Genomic DNA, 18771 nt, shown 5'->3' with positions numbered 1-18771 from the left:
ATCCTGAGGGAGCCTGGGCATGCTGACCCGAAGACACCGGGGGGGTACCTCCGGCGGCGCCTGGGCCCTGCGGCCTCCTGGATCACTGGGCTCCCCTGTCATAGCCAACCCCCCAGCCCCTTTTTTCACGGACCGAGGGATCGGCTCTCGGGAGCCCTCCCCAGGTTTTATGGCCTTACTGGGCCCTGCACCACCAGAGCTTCCACCCCCCCCACTACACCTGGCTCTCCTGACTTCCCCGGCTGCTTGGAGGGTTGGAACCCGACCGCCGCTGCTCCTCCTTGCCGTCTGACTTCCTGATTGGTTGGCCTGCTGGAGGGTCTTCCTGAGCTCCTCAAGGAAAGCAACTTCTCCAGCCCCACGTTCACAAAATCCCCCAATATAGTCCCAAATTTCCTTCACCTGCAGCCGGTGGGTGTTAATGGCCTCCCTGTACTCCGACCTCTTACTGCTGGAGCACCTGTCCCTCTTGTCCCTCAGGCCTGCGAGAGCTGACATTTTTTCCACGCAGGCCTGGGCTATCCTAACCAGCAGGGACTTGATCTTATCACACCTCTTCCTGGCTTTGGCCTCAGTCTCACCTGGTAGTGTGGTGGTCCAGTCCGAGAGACCCTGCTGGGTGCCCAGGAAGAGGCGGTCATCCCTGCTGATCTTCGTCTGGCTGGAGGAGGGCAGGTGCTGCTGGTTACTCGGAGGCCGGATGCTGGTCCTTCACCTGGCTGAGGGAGGCCATCCCTCCCCTCTTCCGGGGCCAGGGGCTGGGGCTGGGGGCTGGGGCTGGAGGCTGGTCCTGGTGGCTGGTCTCTGGAACACAGGAGCTCTGGAAGACAGGTCTTCTCTCTACTCCAGCAGGAAGTGGAATGACCAAACTGGGAGGAGCTGGAAGCTTTTGGGTCTGGAGTTCCCCTTCATGAACAGCGATCTGTCATTTACACATGTCAGTCCCACACCCCCCCTTCAGTTAGAACACACCCAGGGAACATATTTAACCCCTCCCTCGCACCTAGTGTTAACCCCTTCCCTGCCAGTGGCATTTTTATAGTAAGCAATGCATTCTTACAGCACTGATCGCTAGAAAAATGCCAATGGTTCCAAAAAAGTGTCCGATGTGTCCGCCATAATGTCGCAGTACCGATAAAAATCGCTGATCGCCACAATAACTAGTTAAAACAAAAAAAAGCCATATTTTGTAGACGCTATAACTTTTGCCAAAACCAAACACTAAACGCTATTTGCGATTTTTGGGAACCAAAAAGAACTCTTACGCAAGTCCCGCCCACATATATAAACATCGTTCAAACCACACATGTGAGGTATTGACGCGTGCGTTAGAGCGAGAGCAATACTTTTAGCACTAGACCTTCTTTGTAACTATAAACTGGTAACCTGGAAAAAAAAGAAAAAGGTCGCCTATGGGGATATTCACGGAATGAATTTTGGCCCCATTGCAGGAGTGTTTCCAATAGTAAAGCGTGACATATAAGGTATCTATTTACTCGGTGTAACATCATCTTTCACATTATCCCCAAAAATTGGGCTAACTTTAGTGTTTTGTTAATTTTTAACCACTTGAGCCCCGACCATATTGCTGGTCAATGACCGGGCCAGGCTGGAAAGCATGAGATCAGGGGAAAAAAAAAAAACTCTCATGCCATTGCAGCTTTGTTCCTACATGTGTGATGAACTGAGTCTGCTCAAACACTTAGAAAAAATCCTTTCTTTTTAAAAGGTGAAAATCACTTGGATAGTCATAGAGCGTGGGTTGGGTTAATTAACCAGGTGTAAGCTCACCCACTAGAGACTGCAATTTGTTCATGTGATTTCAATTGCTTCATTACTAGCACATGTTATAAAAACCGTGCATCGATCAGTCCTCCAGAAATGCTGTTGCGGAACACAAATGTGGTTTGTTGCATGGGTTTTATTTTGCCAATGGTTTTTGTTTATTTTTAAATGATGTTCACTTTGATGTATTTGTCTCTGCTGCCTTATTTTATGAAAAAATTGTGAAGATGTTGCGACTTTAAATCTGTTTATTTTGAGTTTTGAAATGTATTTTGTTTGTGTTGTTTGTTTGTTTTTTTGCTTTCCTTGTTTTGTTGACCAATAACAATTACTTTAAAATGTTGAAGTTTGTTTTTTGTTACTTTTTCATGCAACATATTTTGACAGCTGCAGCTGAAATAGGTTTGGGCCTAACAAATTAGGTGTGATTTTTGTCTAAGCTTCTTTCCTGGTGTGTAATCATGAAATGTTTGCCACGTTTATTCCCCATGACTTTAAAGACAAACTGGTAAGTATTTTCTTTTAACTGTAGTGGTCCTCAGCCCTCAAGTACCCCCGACAGGACATGTTTTGTGGATTTCTCTTATCAAGAATTGCTGTCCAGACTGTCTTTTAAAGCACATGTGCAAGATGAAGGAAAACCTGCAAACATGGCCTGTGGGGGGGGGGGGTTGCTATTGGTGGACAGGCTTGAAGTGCTGATTTACAGGTGCTTAAATCTAGGGCAAGGCAATCCTATTCTAATTGTGGGTGTTTGAGGGAAGCCAAGTGAGTGTTAGAACCCCTGCTTGTGTTTTTTTTTTGTTTTTTTTGGGTTGAGCTTTGTGTCCCTTTTCTTAAAATTGGCTTCACTTCCTGTCACACAGCTGAACAGAAGTGAGGTTAAAACCCTACCAGTGTCTTTTCTTGGGGACACAGGTCAATCTAACTAGTGTCCCCATTAAGCAAATTGCACTCCAGCACTGCTGTGTACACCCCAAATCATGGGTCTTCAAACTACGGCCCTCCAGTTGTTCAGGAACTACAATTCCCATCATGCCTAGTCATGTCTGTGAATGTCAGTGCATTACAAGGCCTCATGGATGTGTAGTTCTACAACAGCTGGAGGCCGTAGTTTGAGGATCCCTGCCCAAATGATTATTTAGTTTGGGGTTTAGTAAAGGCAAAGCCACTCTGCAGTACAAGCATAGTTGCTGAAAATCAGAGAGGAAGCACTGATGGTTTTAACATCCAATCCTGTAGAAGCAAAGTTGTTTTGTTTTCTTCCTTGCTTTGCACTTGTAGTGTAAAGTAGATTTGCCTTTAGTAAATGGACCCCAAAGTCCAAGATCCCTAATAATTTGCGGTGTACACAGCAAAATGCTAGAGTGCAATTTACTTAATGGGAAACTATTTAGATTGATCTCTGTGTCCCCAAGAAAAGATATTAGTAAGGTTTTACCCTCACTTCCTGTTTGGCTATGTGACAGGAAGTGAATGAATTTGAATTAGAAAGGGTGAAGAAACCTCACAAATGTTCTCACTATCAGGGGTGCAGACATCCCCAAAAAATGAGCAGATAATACTTATTTGCAAATTAATAATATTTTAGTTAACATTGGGTGGGGTGCTCTAACACACACATTCCTACATATTAGCAAAGCTGTATCCTGGCCTATTGGCATGGTTATATTTTCTTAGGCCTCTCAATAAAACTCTATGAAATTTGTGCTTAAACTAGAACCAGGGGCGGACTGACAACTCATGGGGCCCCCGGGCAATAGAAGAGTATGGGGGCCCCTCTGGCTTACAGATGGCCACCACGCCAGGAGGTAGTGCAGAGGCGGGCAGCTAAAATCTTGGGATATTCACATTAAAAGCATGTCAGTTTCGGACATATCAGGGGGACAGATCTAAAAAAATAAAAGATTTTTACATACTGTCCCTGGTTTTACTGAGCCTGGCAACCCGGATGGGGCACCCTAGTGGCATGGGGCCCTCGGGCAGTGCCCGAGTGACTCAATGGTCAGTCCGCCCCTGACTAGAACTATAATCAACACGTTTTATTTCTTTAATTTTGGATAGAGTGAGGGAGGTTATAGGCCCTGTCAGTTTATTTTGTATTATCTGTGTCCAATTGGGGGAGATTTGCCTTCACTTCCTGCCCCATAGCCCAAACAGAAGTGAGAGAAAAACTATGTAAATTAACCACTTCCCGCCCAGCCTATGGCCCGATTTACGTCCGGGAAGTGGTTACACAATCCTGACAGGACGTCCTGCAGGATTTCATGCCGCGCGCGCCTGTGGGGGCACGCAGCGCGGTGATCGGTGATGCGGGGTGTCAGTCTGACACCCTGCATCTCCGATCTCGGTAAAGAGTCTCTCACGGAGACGGAGACTCTTTACCACGTGATCACCGTGTCCAATCACGGCTGATCACGATGTAAACAGGGAAGAGCCATCGATGGCTCGTTCCTCACTCGCGTCTGACAGAAGCGAGTAAGGAGAGCCGATCGGCCGCTTTCCTGACAGGGGGCGTTCGCACTGATTGTTTATCAGCGCAGCCCCCCCTCAGATCACCACACTGGACCACCAGGGATGCCCACCCTGGACCACCAGGGTGGGCAAAAAAAAAAAATATGGAAAAAAAAAAAAACAAAAAGCATTAAAAAAAAAAAAAAAAAGATGCAATCAGTGCCACAAATGGGCACTGACTGGCAACCTGGGAAATCAGTGCCACCCCACAGTGTCCATCAGTGCCACACACAGTGCCCATCCATGCACAGTGCCCACCTATCAGTGCCCACCTGTGCCACCCATAAGTATCCATCAGTGCCACCCATAAGTGCCGCCCATGAGTGCCCATTTGTGCCGCCCATGAGTGCCCATCAGTGCCGCCTATGAGTGCCCATCAGTGCCGCATACCAGCGCCGCCAATCAATGCCACCTCATCTGTGCCCGTCAGTACTACGCTCATCGATGTCCATCAGTGTCATCTCATCGTGGCCCATCAGTGCGCCATATCAGTGCCCGTAATTGAAAGAGAAAAACTTATTTACAAAAAAATTAACAGAAAAAAATAAAAAACGTGTTTTTTTTCAAAATTTAGCTGTCTTTTTTTAGTTGTTGCGCAAAAAAAAAAATCGCAGAGGTGATCAAATACCAACAAAAGAAAGCTCTATTTGTGGGGGAAAAAGGACGCCAATTTTGTTTGGGTACAGTGTTGTATGACCGAGCAATTGCCATTCAAAGTGCGACAGTGCTGAAAGCTGAAATTGGCTTGGGCGGGAAGGTGCGTAAGTGCCTGTATGGAAGTGGTTAAGGAATCCAGTGCCACCCTCCCCCAGAACTAGTGTGTGGGTCCCCTGAAAATTCCTGCGCGGTCATACAAAAACAGGGTGTGACCTTGACAGGAAGGGGTGGGTCATTTTTCTATTAGGAGGTGCAGATATGTAGTCAGGCCTAGGGCAGAACAAAACCTAAATATACTACTGCATATTATGGCTTATTTAGAACGGATCCGATTTACAGCGTGTTTTTATATTGTGGGAGGAAACCCACGCAGGCACAGGGAGAACATGCAAACTCCATGTAGATGGTGTCACAGGCTGGATTCGAACCAGCGACCCTTTTGCTGCTAGGTCAAAGTGCTATACACTACACCACTGTGCTGAACGAACATGATTGCAGCTGGAAGCATGAGATCTTTTTTTTTTTTTTCAATACCATGCTTTCCAGCCTTATTGACCCCGCCTCTCTCCATAAAGAGGACCTGTCACACACTAGTCCTATTACAAGGGATGTTTACATTCCTTGTAATAGGAAGAAAAGTGATCCAAAATCAAAAAAAGTGACAAAAAAGTGCAAGAAGAAAAATATGAGGTAAAAAATATAAAAAAAAAAAAAAATAACGCCCCTGTCCCTAGAAGCTCGCACTCAGAAGCGAATATGCATGTAAGTCCCGCCCACATATGTAAACACCATTCAAACCACACATGTGAGGTATTGACGCGTGCGTTAGAGCGAGAACAATAATTCTAGCCCTAGACCTCCTCTGTAACTCTGAACTGGTCACCTGTAAAAAAAAAAAGCATTGCCTATAAATATTTTTATGTCCCGAAGTTTGGCGCCATTCCATGAGTGTGTGCAATATTAAAGCGTGACTGGGCGTGGCCGCGGCATGAGAGAGTGAGGACGCGCTTTCTGTGAGCTCCGTGCGACCCGCGCTGTTACAGGCACCTACGGCGGTTCCGGGGGGGAATTCTCACACCGAAAGATGCCCTCAAAGCGCAAGCCCTCCCGCAACCTCAGCGGACACCTCGGGGGAGCTCCGGTCTGCTGGACACTTACTTTGGAGCCGGCGGCGAAACGGCAAGTACCGCCAAGATGGCGCCCGGGTCCCACGCTGCTAGGCCTGAGGCCAGGCAGGCCTCTCCTATAGCTTCCCCACACGTGCAGGCTCCTACTCAGCCTCGCTCCCCATCCACCTCTGGCTCAGAAAGCATTGATGAGCAGGGGAGCGGAGCGGATCCCTGGGGAGATAAGGACATTCGTTCCCACATACTCTCCCTCCCCACTAAGGCTGACCTGGAGCGTTTTGTTCACAAGGTGGAGAAGGCCCTAAGGCAGGACATCGCAGATCTGCAAGTAGACACTGCTTATTTAGGGGGCAGAGTGGAAACTCTGGAAACACAGTGGGAAGAAACAACCCCGGCCCTGCAAGCACTCACTGAACACTGTAAAATGCAGGATCGCAGGCTTGAGGCCCTGCTGGATCAAATGGACGATTTTGAAAATAGAAGCCGCAGGGTGAATATTCGCATCAGAGGCCTGCCTGAAGCAACAGGCCCGAGGGAGATTGTCCCCACCTTACAGGGGGTATTTAAACAAATCCTAGGCCGCCAAGCCCCTGACTTCATTGAAATAGATCGAGCACACCGTGCCCTACGCCCTCCCTCGGACGACCCAGACAAACCCCGGGACATCATTTGTAAGCTGAACAAATACTCCCTCAAGGAGCGCATTATGACCCAGGTCAGAGGTGTCCGGCATGTGGACTTTGATGGCGCACAACTAACCTTCTTCCCAGACCTGTCCAGGTGCACGCTGATTGCAACGCCGGGCCCTCAAACCCCTTCTAGGGCTCTCCAGGATGCCCAGCTGACCTACCGTTGGGGCTTTCCATTTAGCCTGTCAGCTACTAAGGACGGTCAGTCACATACACTTCGTACCAAAGAGGACCTGCCCCGATTCCTGGAATCCCTGGGGCTCCCTCGTGTGGATATCCCGGACTGGAGGGCCTCGCCGGACATATCTTTGCCTAACCGTCCTGGGCAGTGGCAACCGGTCCGCCGCCGCAACCCCCGTCGTGGCCCCAGGAGGGGCCCACCGGGCCATACTCCGCTCCCTCATTCCCCGCAAGAGAGGCATGAACTGTGAATTGTGGCCTTTGGAGTTCCTGGCTCCTGTAATGCCTCCTTCTGTTTTCCTTAACGTTTGGTTGTATATTGGCATTGCCGGATGAACTGTGGCTTCTACAATTTCCTTTTTTTTCTTTTCTTTGGCTCCTGAACTGCCAGGTTCTCCCTTTTTGAAGCTGACAATACTGAATGTTACCCCCCCGGGATGCCGTTATACTAGTCTCTCCTGGGCTCAGGGGTAGACAATGCTTTAAGTGATGCCAGCGGGTCGCTGGACGGACTTGCACTCTGTGCCTCGTCACTAACCCCCCATTAGGCCGACTCCTTTGGAGTTATGCTCCCTTTGTGGGGACGACCTCTGCTCGCTGATCCCCGCCGCCGTTCCCTTTTTGGGAGACGGGGGGGATCTCCGACCAGCGGTGTAATTGCACTGAGTTGTGCCCGTTGGGCACTGTGTTATTTTTGGATGTTTTCTTTTTTGCTCCTTGATGATTGTTTTTCCTTTATTCCCCACCCACCCCATGTGTTTTTGGTACTAAGCATCTGTTTTAACCGTGCTCTATCTCCTAGGCTCCATCGAAGTTCGGTGAGTTCTATGTGCTCCTGTTTGCTGGCAGGGTTGTGTGAACGGTCCCTCCCGTGTCCAGTCCTAGATCATCCGCGATGGCTGATGTGAAAGTCGTATCATACAACGTTCGTGGCCTGGGCTCTCCGATGAAACGCAGTAAGTTGTGGCTTGAGATGAAACGCATGGGGGCTCATGTTCTTTTTTTACAGGAGACACATTTCCGCACTGACTCGGTCCCCCGCCTTCCCACTCACCTTTACCCTCAGTGGTTCCTTGGCAATTCCCCCCGAGCTAAATCGGGGGGGGGGGGGGGCTATTGCGATCCACAAAAATTGCCCTTTCATCGTTGAGGATCAAAAACTAGACCCTGGTGGTCGCTTTGCCTTTGTCAAGGGTACCATCTCTGGCCGTAAATATACCCTCGCGACGCTCTATGCCCCGAACAGCGGACAGATTTCCTTCTGGACTCTGTGCTGGAGACATTGTCTACCTTCCGGGATGGACACCTCATCCTGGGGGGAGACTTTAACGTATGCCCGGACCCCCATGTGGACACATCCTCAGGCCGCTCGGGGCATTCGTTTGCCTTTTTAAAACGCTTTCGGAAGGCTCTTCAGGCCCACCATTTGGTGACTGTTGGAGGCTGCTCCGCCCGACTGACAGGGACTACAGCTATTTTTCAGCGACGCATGGACGTGTATACCCGCATAGATCTTCTATTGATGGATCAGTTCTCCCTTGACTCACTGGCCGGGGCCTCCATTGGCTCCATTACTATTTCGATCACGCGCCGTGTCCATCTCCCTGCGTCCCCTTTCGGTGGAGGCACGGACTTGGTCATGGCGCTTGAACGATGGCATCCTTGATGATGCTGTTGCTCAGAAGCGAGTCTCAGACACTATCTCCATGTACTTCGCAGAGAATACGGTTGGCGAGGTGGGCATGGGGTCTGTCTGGGAGGGCCACAAGGCGGTGGTGCGGGGAGAGCTGATCTCACAGGGGGCTAGGCTTAAGAAGGCTAGGGAGGGTGAACTACAGACTCTGCTGACTAGGCTTCGCACGGCGGAACTTACCCATAAAAAGAAGGTCACCCCAGAGCTGGCGGTGGAGCTGGTCTCTCTCCGCCGGGATCTGGCGGATCTCCTGGGACTCTAAGATCAGGGCACGGCTACGATACCTGACCCATAAATTTTATGAATTCGCAACAAATGCGGGAGGATGCTGGCTAGGGCCCTCAGGGGCCAACGGGACGCGGGCCACGTACACAAATTGAAGTCTGCGGCGGGTACGCCTGTTGTCCATTCATCCAAGATAGCGGCGGCGTTTCGGGACTTCTATGCCCAGCTTTACAACCTCCCAGACACGCTACCGGGAGTTTCTGATACACAGCGGGCTGCTAGAATACACCAATACCTGGCAGAGGCGCAATTCCCACAGTTGGAAGCGTCGGTGGGTAAACAACTTGATGCCCCTATCACGGTCGCTGAGATTCGGGCGGTGGTAAAGGATCTCCCTAATGGGAAAAGTCCTGGCCCCGACGGTTACACCAATACTTACTATAAAAAATATGGGGAGGAACTGTCGAGGCCTATGTGCGCGTACTTTACGGCGTTAGCGTCAGGCACAGCTATGCCTCCGGAGGCACTGCTGGCCCATATCTCGGTCTTACCAAAGGAGGGGAAGGACCACTCCCTGCCGGGTAGCTATAGGCCTATATCGCTCCTGAACACCGACATCAAGATTCTGGCCAAAATATTGGCCAATAGGCTTAAGCCGGTGCTCCCGTCTGTGGTGCACCCGGACCAAACAGGCTTTATCATGGGCAGGGAAGCGAGGGACAATGCGAATAGGGCACTCCAGCTGATCCACTGGGTAGAATCGCAAACAGTCCCACAACCATGTCTTTTGCTTTCAACTGATGCCGAGAAGGCATTTGACCGGGTGGATTGGACATATATGACTATAGTTTTGACCAAGCTTGGTCTTGGTCCTAATATGCTGGCATGGATATCCTCCCTGTATAGCTCTCCGTCCGCCAGAGTCAAGGTTAACGGCCTACTGTCAGACCCCTTTCCGATTAGCAATGGGACGCGGCAGGGTTGCCCGCTGTCACCCCTCGTGTTTGCTTTGACGCTTGAACCGCTGCTCAGCCGGATTCGCCTCAATAGCAACATCAGGGGGTTAAAGGTCAGCCCCAGGGAACATAAGTTGTCCGCCTACGCGGACGACGTATTGTTTTATGTGTCTGAACCTCTGGTGTCACTGCCCAACATTATGGCAGAGTTGGCGGAGTTTAACCTTCTATCTAATTTCAAGATAAACTACGCCAAGTCGGAGATCCTATTACTGACCATTCCCCCGGGACTGCGCGCGCAGCTGCAGGCTGCGTTCTCATTCACATGGTGTCAATCGTCACTGAAATATCTGGGAGTTCATCTTCCAGCGAGCTGCGCTCGGTTGTATGAATATAACTACGCCCCACTGCTCTCGACCATCAGGGTGGACTTGGGAAGGTGGGACAAGGCGGCCTTCTCGTGGATGGGCCGGGTCAGTGTGTTGAAAATGAATGTGCTCCCCAGAATTTTGTTTTTCCAACAGATGGTTCCGGTTGCTCTGCCCAGGGCCTTCTTCTCAAGCCTCAATAGCCTATTCATCCAATATATCTGGAGTGGGAAGTGTCCTCGGCTAGCTCTCCGCATTCTGCAACGTCCTAAGTCTGCGGGTGGGCTGGGGGTCCCGGTGGTGAGGAGATATTACGAATCAATAGCCCTTCAGCGCATTTTGGATTGGAACCATAGCGTCCAGCACAAGATGTGGGTTCCTCTAGATAAGTACCTGGCGGGGCGTAACCTGTCCCACGCCCCGTGGGTGCCCGGGGAGCATAGGGGTTTGTCTGCACTGGTTTCCCCTTTTGCGGTCCATGCCCTGGCGATCTGGGATGCCCTAAACAAGTCGGGGGAGTTGGCTTTGCCTACCTCTCCGCTGGCGCCCCTAGGGGGCTTCCCCTGGTTTACTCCGGGGGAACACCCATCCTTTTTCCGGACGTGGACGGCGGACGGGGAGTCCAGGTGTGGGAGGTTTGTCCAGGATGGGGGTCTGCTGCCCCTGGCCACGCTGAGGGAACAATATGGCCCCTTTCTGATGGATGAGTGGCGCTATCGGCAACTTAGTCACTTTCTCGCCTCTCTGCCCCGGGTAGTCAGGTCACCCACGCAGGCGTCCCCTTTTGAGCGCCTCTGTATGTCCCCGGCGGCTGTCCCTCACGCCATTTCAGTGTTACATGCCTTGATCTACTCCCTACGGGAGGACGGGAAGCCAAGGTTCATACGGGAATGGGAAGGAGACCTGCAACACAACTTTACTCAGCCTCAGCTGGACCACATGTACCAGCTCACACATACGAGCACGGTTGACACAAAGATGCAGGAAAATGGTTATAAGGTGCTCACCAGATGGTACAGGGTCCCAACCAGGCTCACTCAGATATACCCTTCTCTTTCAGATGCATGCTGGCGGGAGTGCGGCCAACGGGGCACGTTCCTGCATATTTGGTGGGAGTGCCCCAAGCTGCGCCCCTTTTGGCAAGATGTCCATGCCCAGATCAAACTGATTCTGGACGTGGTACTTCCAGACTCCCCATTGGAGTCCCTGCTCCACTTCCCCACCATCCCAGTCAGCCTTTACCGCAAGTCTGCACTGCCTCATCTGCTCAATGCGGCCAGGCGGCTGATTCCAATACATTGGAAGACACCTCAGGTACCGTCCCGCTCTGAGTGGGTGGATATGGTAAACAAAATTATGGAAGCGGAGAAGTGGATGGCGCAGTGCAAGGATAAATATGACAAATTCTACTCGATATGGGCGACTTGGATACACTATACGGGCCCTGGGGAGCTGCCTGGGCTTGGGCCCCCCCAGGGGGTGAACCCCTCTGGCAGGGGGCCCAATGTTGTTGAAGGAGGTGCCGCTGATGACCCTAATGAAACAGTGGACTGATGTAGCCATAGTAGAGATGTTACAGTCTATCTAGTATCTCTTTGTTGTTGATGCACATGTACCGAAGACCCCCCCCCTTTTTTTTTGTTCCTTTTGTTATGTATGTGACCCTCTCCCACCCCCCCCTTCTCTTCTCCGCTTTCCCATTGCACGTTAGCCCGAAGCTCGGAGGTTTGTTCAGATGATTTTAGCTGGTAGAGGGGCATCCCTCCCCCTGGGGTATGCTTCAGTGGTGCGGGCGGGGTGATTCATAATGGAATTAGCTTATAATATACCCTGTATATGATGCTCCTTATTCCCCCAGCCGTGCGCCCTGGTATGGGCATGCCCTAGAAGATATGTTTTAGTAGTATGTTCCGCTCGAATGCCCGAGATAAGATCCGTTTTGATGCGCACTGCAATATGATGGTTGTACTTCTTGTACAGGCATACCCCGCTTTAAGTACACTCACTTTACATACACTCGCAAGTAAGGACATACCCGTAAGTGCCTTACAAGTACTGTACGGACATTTTGCAGCCGCGGTAGAAGGAGCTGAAGCTCAGAGAGCATAGCCCATCCTGTTCCAGTGTGCCCCTGACACCCCCACTACAGCCCCTGAGACCTCAACTACAGCTCCTGACACCCCCACTACAGCCCCTGACCCCCCACTACACCCTAGAAGTGAAAAAAGGTGTTGTTTCACTTTAAGTACATTTTCGTTTTACATACATGCTCTGGTCCCATTGTGTACTTAAAAGTGGGGTATGCCTGTACTTCATTTATCAGGCCATGTTGGCCATTCGTCTGTATGTTTGTTTTTTCTGTGAAAAAACCTTTTTGAAAATAAAGATTATATATAAAAAAAAAAAAAAATATTAAAGCGTGACAAGTTAGGTATCTATTATCCATAAAAATTGGGCTAACTTTACTGTTTTTTTTTTTTTATTATTCATGAACCGTGTTTTTTTTTTGGGCCAAAAAAAAGGCGTTAGAAAAAATTATTGCGCAAATACCGTTGGAAATCAAATAAAAAATGACCGCCACTTTATTCCCTAGGGTGTCTGCTAAAAAATTATATATAATGTTTGGGGGTCCTGATTAATTTCCCAGGAACAAAATATAATTTTTACATGAAGGAGAGAAGTGCCAGAATAGGCGCGGTATGGAAGTGGTTAAAGTGAAATAATAAAAGTGAAATATTCCTTTAAATTTCATACAGGGGGGGAGGGGGTTTACACGCATGTTTCCCGTGCTTAGAACTGTCCCTGTACAAGATGTCATTTCTGAAGTGAAACAAAAAAAAGGAAGTTTAAAGTACTCATGGCTATAAAGAATACAGTCATTGCTCATTAAAAATAATAAAAAAAAAAAAAAAAAAAAAATGGGAATCCCAAATTAAATTACCAGGCCCTTCAGGTCTGGAATGGATATTAAGGGGAACCCCGCCGTAAAACCCCCCCCAAAAAATGGCGTGGGGTCCCCCCAAATATCCATACCAGGCCCTTCAGGTCTGGTGTGGATTTTAAGGGGAACTCCACCCCAAATTGAAAAAAAATGGCGTGGAGTCCCCCTAAAAATCCACACCAGACCCTTATCCGAGCACGTTAACCTGGCCGGCCGCAGAAAAGAGGGGGGGACAGAGTGCGGCCCCCCCCCTCTCCTGAACCGCACCAGGCCACATGCCCTCAACATGGGGAGGATGTCCCCATGTTGATGGGGACAAGGGCCTCATCCCCACAACCCTTGCCCGGTGGTTGTGGGGGTCTGCGGGCGGGGGGCTTATTAGAATCTGGAAGACCCCTTTAACAAAGGGGACCCCCAGATCCTGGCCCCCCCCCTGTGTGAAATGGTAATGGGGTACATTGTACCTCTACCATTTCACCCCCAAAAAAATGTCAAAAGTGTTAAAAATGACAGTAGCCGGTTTTTGACAAATCTTTTAATAAAATCTTCTTTTCTTCTCTCCTTCGGGTTTCTTCCGCTGCTTCTTTCTTGGGTCTTCTCGTCCACATCTTGCCCGACGCGTTCTTCTATCTTCTCCGTCCGTCCTTCTACCTTCTGGTCCCGCATCTTGCCCGTTGTCTTCTCCTGTCTTCTTCTCCGTCCGTCCGCCAGCCTTCTCGTCCACCTCTTTTTCTTCCCCGGACACAGCGTTTGTATTTGATTTGGCCGCCGTGTTCCCGCTCCTGGGACCCGCCCCCCTCTGACGCCACAGGTAAACTCATATGAAAGTCCGCGTGTGGCATATGTGCGTCAGAGGGGGGCGGGGTCACATGAGTGTGACACGGCGGGAACTTCAATTGGAAGCGGCGGCATCTTCTTCTCCGGGCGGCGCGCTTGAAATTGAATTCCCGCGCCGTGTGACGCTCTATGACCCCGCCCCCCTCTGACGCACATGACCTTTTAAGGAGTTTACTTGTGGCGTCAGAGGGGGGCGGGTCCCAGGAGCGGAACACGGTGGCCAATTCAAATTCAAGCGCGCCGTCCGGGGAAGAAAAAGATGTGGAGGAGAAGGCTGGCGGACCGAGAAGAAGACCGGAGAAGACACAAGATGCGGACGAGGAGGCCGACGGAAGGAGAAGAAGATAGGAGAAGACACTGGGCAGACGAGGAGGCTGAAGGACGGAGAAGACACCGGGCAGACGAGAAGGCTGAAGGACGGACGGAGAAGATAGAAGAACACGTCGGGCAAGATGTGGACGAGAAGACCCAAGAAAGAAGCAGCGGAAGAAACCCGAATGGAAGAAGAAAAGAAGATTTTATTAAAAGATTTGTCAAAAACCGGCTACTGTCATTTTTAACACTTTTGACATTTTTTTGGGGTGAAATGGTAGAGGTACAATGTACCCCATTACCATTTCACATGGGGGGGGCCAGGATCTGGGGGTCCCCTTTGTTAAAGGGGTCTTCCAGATTCTGATAAGCCCCCCACCCGCAGACCCCCACAACCACCGGGCAAGGGTTGTGGGGATGAGGCCCTTGTCCCCATCAACATGGGGCATGTGGCCTGGTGCGGTTCAGGAGAGGGGGGGGGGGCCGCACTCTGTCCCCCCTCTTTTCTGCGGCCGGCCAGGTTAACGTGCTCGGATAAGGGTCTGGTGTGGATTTTTAGGGGGACTCCACGCCATTTTTTTTTTAAATTTGGGGTGGAGTTCCCCTTAAAATCCACACCAGACCTGAAGGGCCTGGTATGGATATTTGCCGGGAACCGCACGTCTTTTTTTTTTATTTTTTTACGGCGGGGTTCCCCTTAATATCCATATCAGACCTGAAGGGCCTGGTAATTTAATTTGGGGGAACCCCTACACTTTTTTTTTGTTTGTTTTATGAATTAATCCTGTCAGAATTGTCAGAGCCGACAATTCATTATAGCCGCGTGTGAATTTTAAATGGCTTTTTTTCCTTCTGAATGTCACTTTGTGCAGGGGCAGTTCTAAGTGCGGGAAAAACGCGCTATTTCACATGCTGACATTACACCCCCCCTAGGTACGAAATTTAAAGGAATATTTCACTTTTATTGTTTCACTTTAAGAATTATTAATTTCACTGCTCCCGAAAAAACGGCCGTTTAAAAAAAAAAAAAAAAAATCATTGATACATGTCCCCTGGGGCAGGACTGAGGTCCCCAAACACTTTTTAGGACAAAACTTGCAGATTAGCCTTTAATATGAACACTTTTGATTTTTCCCATAGACTTCTATAGGGAGAACGGCGCGGCTTTACATATTACTTTCAATGCGCCGGCTGCTACGCTGGTTCATGCGCCTAATTAAGGCTTCACCCGGCGCACTAATTAAGGCATGAACCAGCGCAGCGCACAGAGCATAGTAAATCAGCCCCAATGTGTATGCAATCAGGCAGGCCTTTGCCACACATAGTTGAAAGGAAATTGTATAATGTATGAGCCGTCTAACATTTCCATTACCTGTGAAAACTGAATAACCTGAGACAACACTAAGGTTATCCCTGGGGATTCAGGCCTCCTTCTCCATATCAGGAGTTTCTCTTTAATCGTGTGTAGGCCTCTGTTTGCATCACACGCACATAATCTTTCCTCCCCCCAACCCAGCAAGGCATAGTAACTGTCTGAGTCAGTGCTTCTTCTGCAGCAGCAGCTCTTGTTTGTTGTCTTGGCAGCAGTTCAAAGAATGAGGAGGGGGGGGGGTGGAGATCGAGCGAGGAAACGTGGGCGTGTAAGCGCAATGACAGTTAATGCGCCTGCGCACAAGGGAGGCGGTGGCGGCTGGACGGGGACTGTCGAAGAATCAAGTAAATAGAGAACTGGAATCACAACGGTTGGCTCGGCCGTGACGTCATCGGCTTTTGCCAGCAAGGCTTGTCAGAGAGGCGGGAAAGGAAAGAAGAAAAGCGAACCGCGTTCCCTGGTTAAAGAGCGATGCCAGACTTTGGAGGATTCGTTGCTCGGCGTAGGAAGGGGTTAAACTCGGAGTTGTTGTGAGCTTTTGGCAGCAGTCTAGTAAGGGGGGCTCCTCTGGTGACTGACGCCGCGGCCAATAGAAAAGGCGCATCCCTTCCCCCCCTTTTTTTTCTCTTTCACTCCTCCCCCCTCCCGAGAGCGGTGCAGCCGAGGAAAGCGAGAGAAGCCCTTGATAGAGAATTCCTGCTCCTCCCTCTCTCTCCCGGGCGTAGTGTACATGACTTTTGCCGGACCGACAAGCAGCCTAGGCGGAGGGCACTGGCGCGGCTGAGTGTGTGTTCTCAGCTCATTATTGCTATGTCATCCGCCACCATAGCCGCCTCCCGGAGACAGTCGTGTTACCTGTGTGACCTGCCCCGCATGCCATGGGCGATGATCTGGGACTTCACCGAGCCCGTGTGTCGGGGGTGTGTGAACTACGAGGGAGCGGATCGCATCGAGTTCGTCATTGAGACAGCTCGGCACCTGAAGCGGGCTCATGGCTTCCAGGAGGGGAGGTCCCCGGGGCCCCCCAGCTCGTCCTCCTCCTCGGTGAAACCTCCTCAGCACGGTGGCAAGGAGATGGCGCAGATAGGACACCAGGTGGGGGGGCCGGAAGGTGTCTCTAGGTCCTCTCAGCAATGTATGGATCGTTACCCGCTGGTGGGAGACAGGCCACCGCCCCGCCTTGCCTCGGATTATAACGTCGGTAGGCCGGTCAATGGCATCCTTCTTCCCAATGGCTTCCCTAAGCCTGAGGAGCCGCCGGAGCTGAACCGCCAGAGCCCTAATCCTCGCAGGACTAGTGCGGTGCCCGCTTCCCTGGGCGCCCTAATGAATGGCTCTCCGATGGGGGTCAGGCCTCCTCCAATGGGGATTATCTCTGGGGATAAGAGATCCGGATCGGTGTCCAGCACCGAGCATGATTCCAAGGACAAGCACCGGGCGGATAGTTACTCCGAGCTGGGAGACAACCACAAGGAATGGATCAGCAAGCCCAAGACGGTGAGGGACACGCTGATGGCCATGCAGCACAACCACTCGCCCTTCGACACCAAATTCAAGAAGGATCCGGCTAGGGCTATGGGTTACGAGGCCGGCAACCCCGCATCCAAATCCGGTACGGATTGTTTTTCCACCATTCCTGTATATCAACAGGCTAATCTCTTATTGGCTGGGTACACATAGCTGGGGGGGTTTGAGGGTGCAACCCTTTTTCTAGAAACAGGCTTGGTCTACTGTCAAGTGGGTGGGATGAAGAGGAGCCCCGTGTAAGAACGTCCTACGTGTTTCCGTGTGCAGCATGATGCAACGTGTTATTCCACTCAAGAACCAGACAGGCTGAGCACACGCTATACAATCTCCCTTTACCATCGAATCAAACATCAGTGGAGTGACACAACTGGCACGACCATGCAATGAGTGACAGATGGTGATGGTTTCCGTCAACCTAAAATCATTGCTTTTGGGAAAGGGCTAATTTACCAGATTCGTGGCGTTCCCCCCCCCCCCCCCCCCCCCCTGTGCTCTATTATCTTGATCAGGGGTCTCCAAACTTTCTAAACACTTTCAAGGACCAGTTTATTATTACTCTGCATTTATATAGCACCAACTGTTTACGCCACACTTTACAACTAAATATACAATACTTTAATACAGTAGTAATCAGAGAGCCCTGCTACTTAGATCTTACAACCTGAAAGGGAAGGTCAAGAGATAACTGTAGGGGATGAGCTGATGGAGAAAATGTACAGTTGTTAGTTTACTGTCCTTTAAACTTTAGGGGGGGGGGGCTGCACTGTGGCCAGTGGGAGAAGAGAATTTCCTGGCATCAATGGGAGTAAACGGTGCACCATCATTGGTGTCAGTGGGAAGGGGTAGCGTGCCCACCACTGTGGGTGTCTGGCGGTAACTATGCCCCACTGTTCCCAGCAGTGGGAGGAATAATGCCCCAAGGGCCAGTCACAATTTGGAGATCTCCCATCTAGATGAATCATAAGGGTGCACAAAATGCAATTGATCAAACCTGTAGACCCCAATGCAAACCCTCCCACAATCACTTGGGGTGATCTACATCGTCACTATCTGTTGCATGTCCAAGTTGCCTTGCTTGATCAATATCTGATACAAAAAAATATATTTAGTGTGAGTATTGGGTGTGTGTGTGTGTGTGTGTGTGTATATGTATGTATATATATAATCAGACCAAGTTTGGACACACCTTCTCATTCAAAGAGTTTTCTTTATTTTCATGACTATGAAAATTGTAGATTCACACTGAAGGCATCGAAACTATGAATGAACACATGTGGAATTATACATAACAAAAAAGTGTGAAACAACTGAAAATATATTTCATATTCTAGGTTCTTCAAAGTAGCCACCTTTTGCAGCAGACACATCTCTAGAACTGTTAAGAGGAGACTGTGTGAATCAGGCCTTCATGGTAGAATATCTGCTAGGAAACCACTGATAAAGAAAGGCAACAAGCAGAAGAGACTTGTTTGGGCTAAAGAACACAAGGAATGGACATTAGACCAGTGGAAATCTGTGCTTTGGTCTGATGAGTCCAAACTTGAGATCTTTGGTTCCAACCCCCGTGTCTTTGTGCAACGCAGAAAAG

General features: G+C 50.1%; 1 protein-coding gene across 1 annotated transcript in view; it reads left to right on the top strand.

The window, feature by feature from the left end:
- The first annotated feature begins 16197 nt into the window (after positions 1-16197).
- IRF2BP2 (interferon regulatory factor 2 binding protein 2) overlaps positions 16198-18771 on the top strand; it is an 87410-nt gene continuing 84836 nt past the window's right edge. The window contains exon 1 of the mRNA XM_040350696.1: positions 16198-17268. Within this exon, the coding sequence (XP_040206630.1) occupies positions 16467-17268 (802 nt within the window). The 5' untranslated portion in view covers positions 16198-16466. The remainder of the gene's footprint in view (positions 17269-18771) is intronic.

This window comes from Rana temporaria, chromosome 4 (assembly GCF_905171775.1).
Source record: "Rana temporaria chromosome 4, aRanTem1.1, whole genome shotgun sequence".
In the NCBI taxonomy this organism is placed as follows: domain Eukaryota; kingdom Metazoa; phylum Chordata; class Amphibia; order Anura; family Ranidae; genus Rana; species Rana temporaria.
This window is presented reverse-complemented; position numbering and strand designations above follow the sequence as displayed.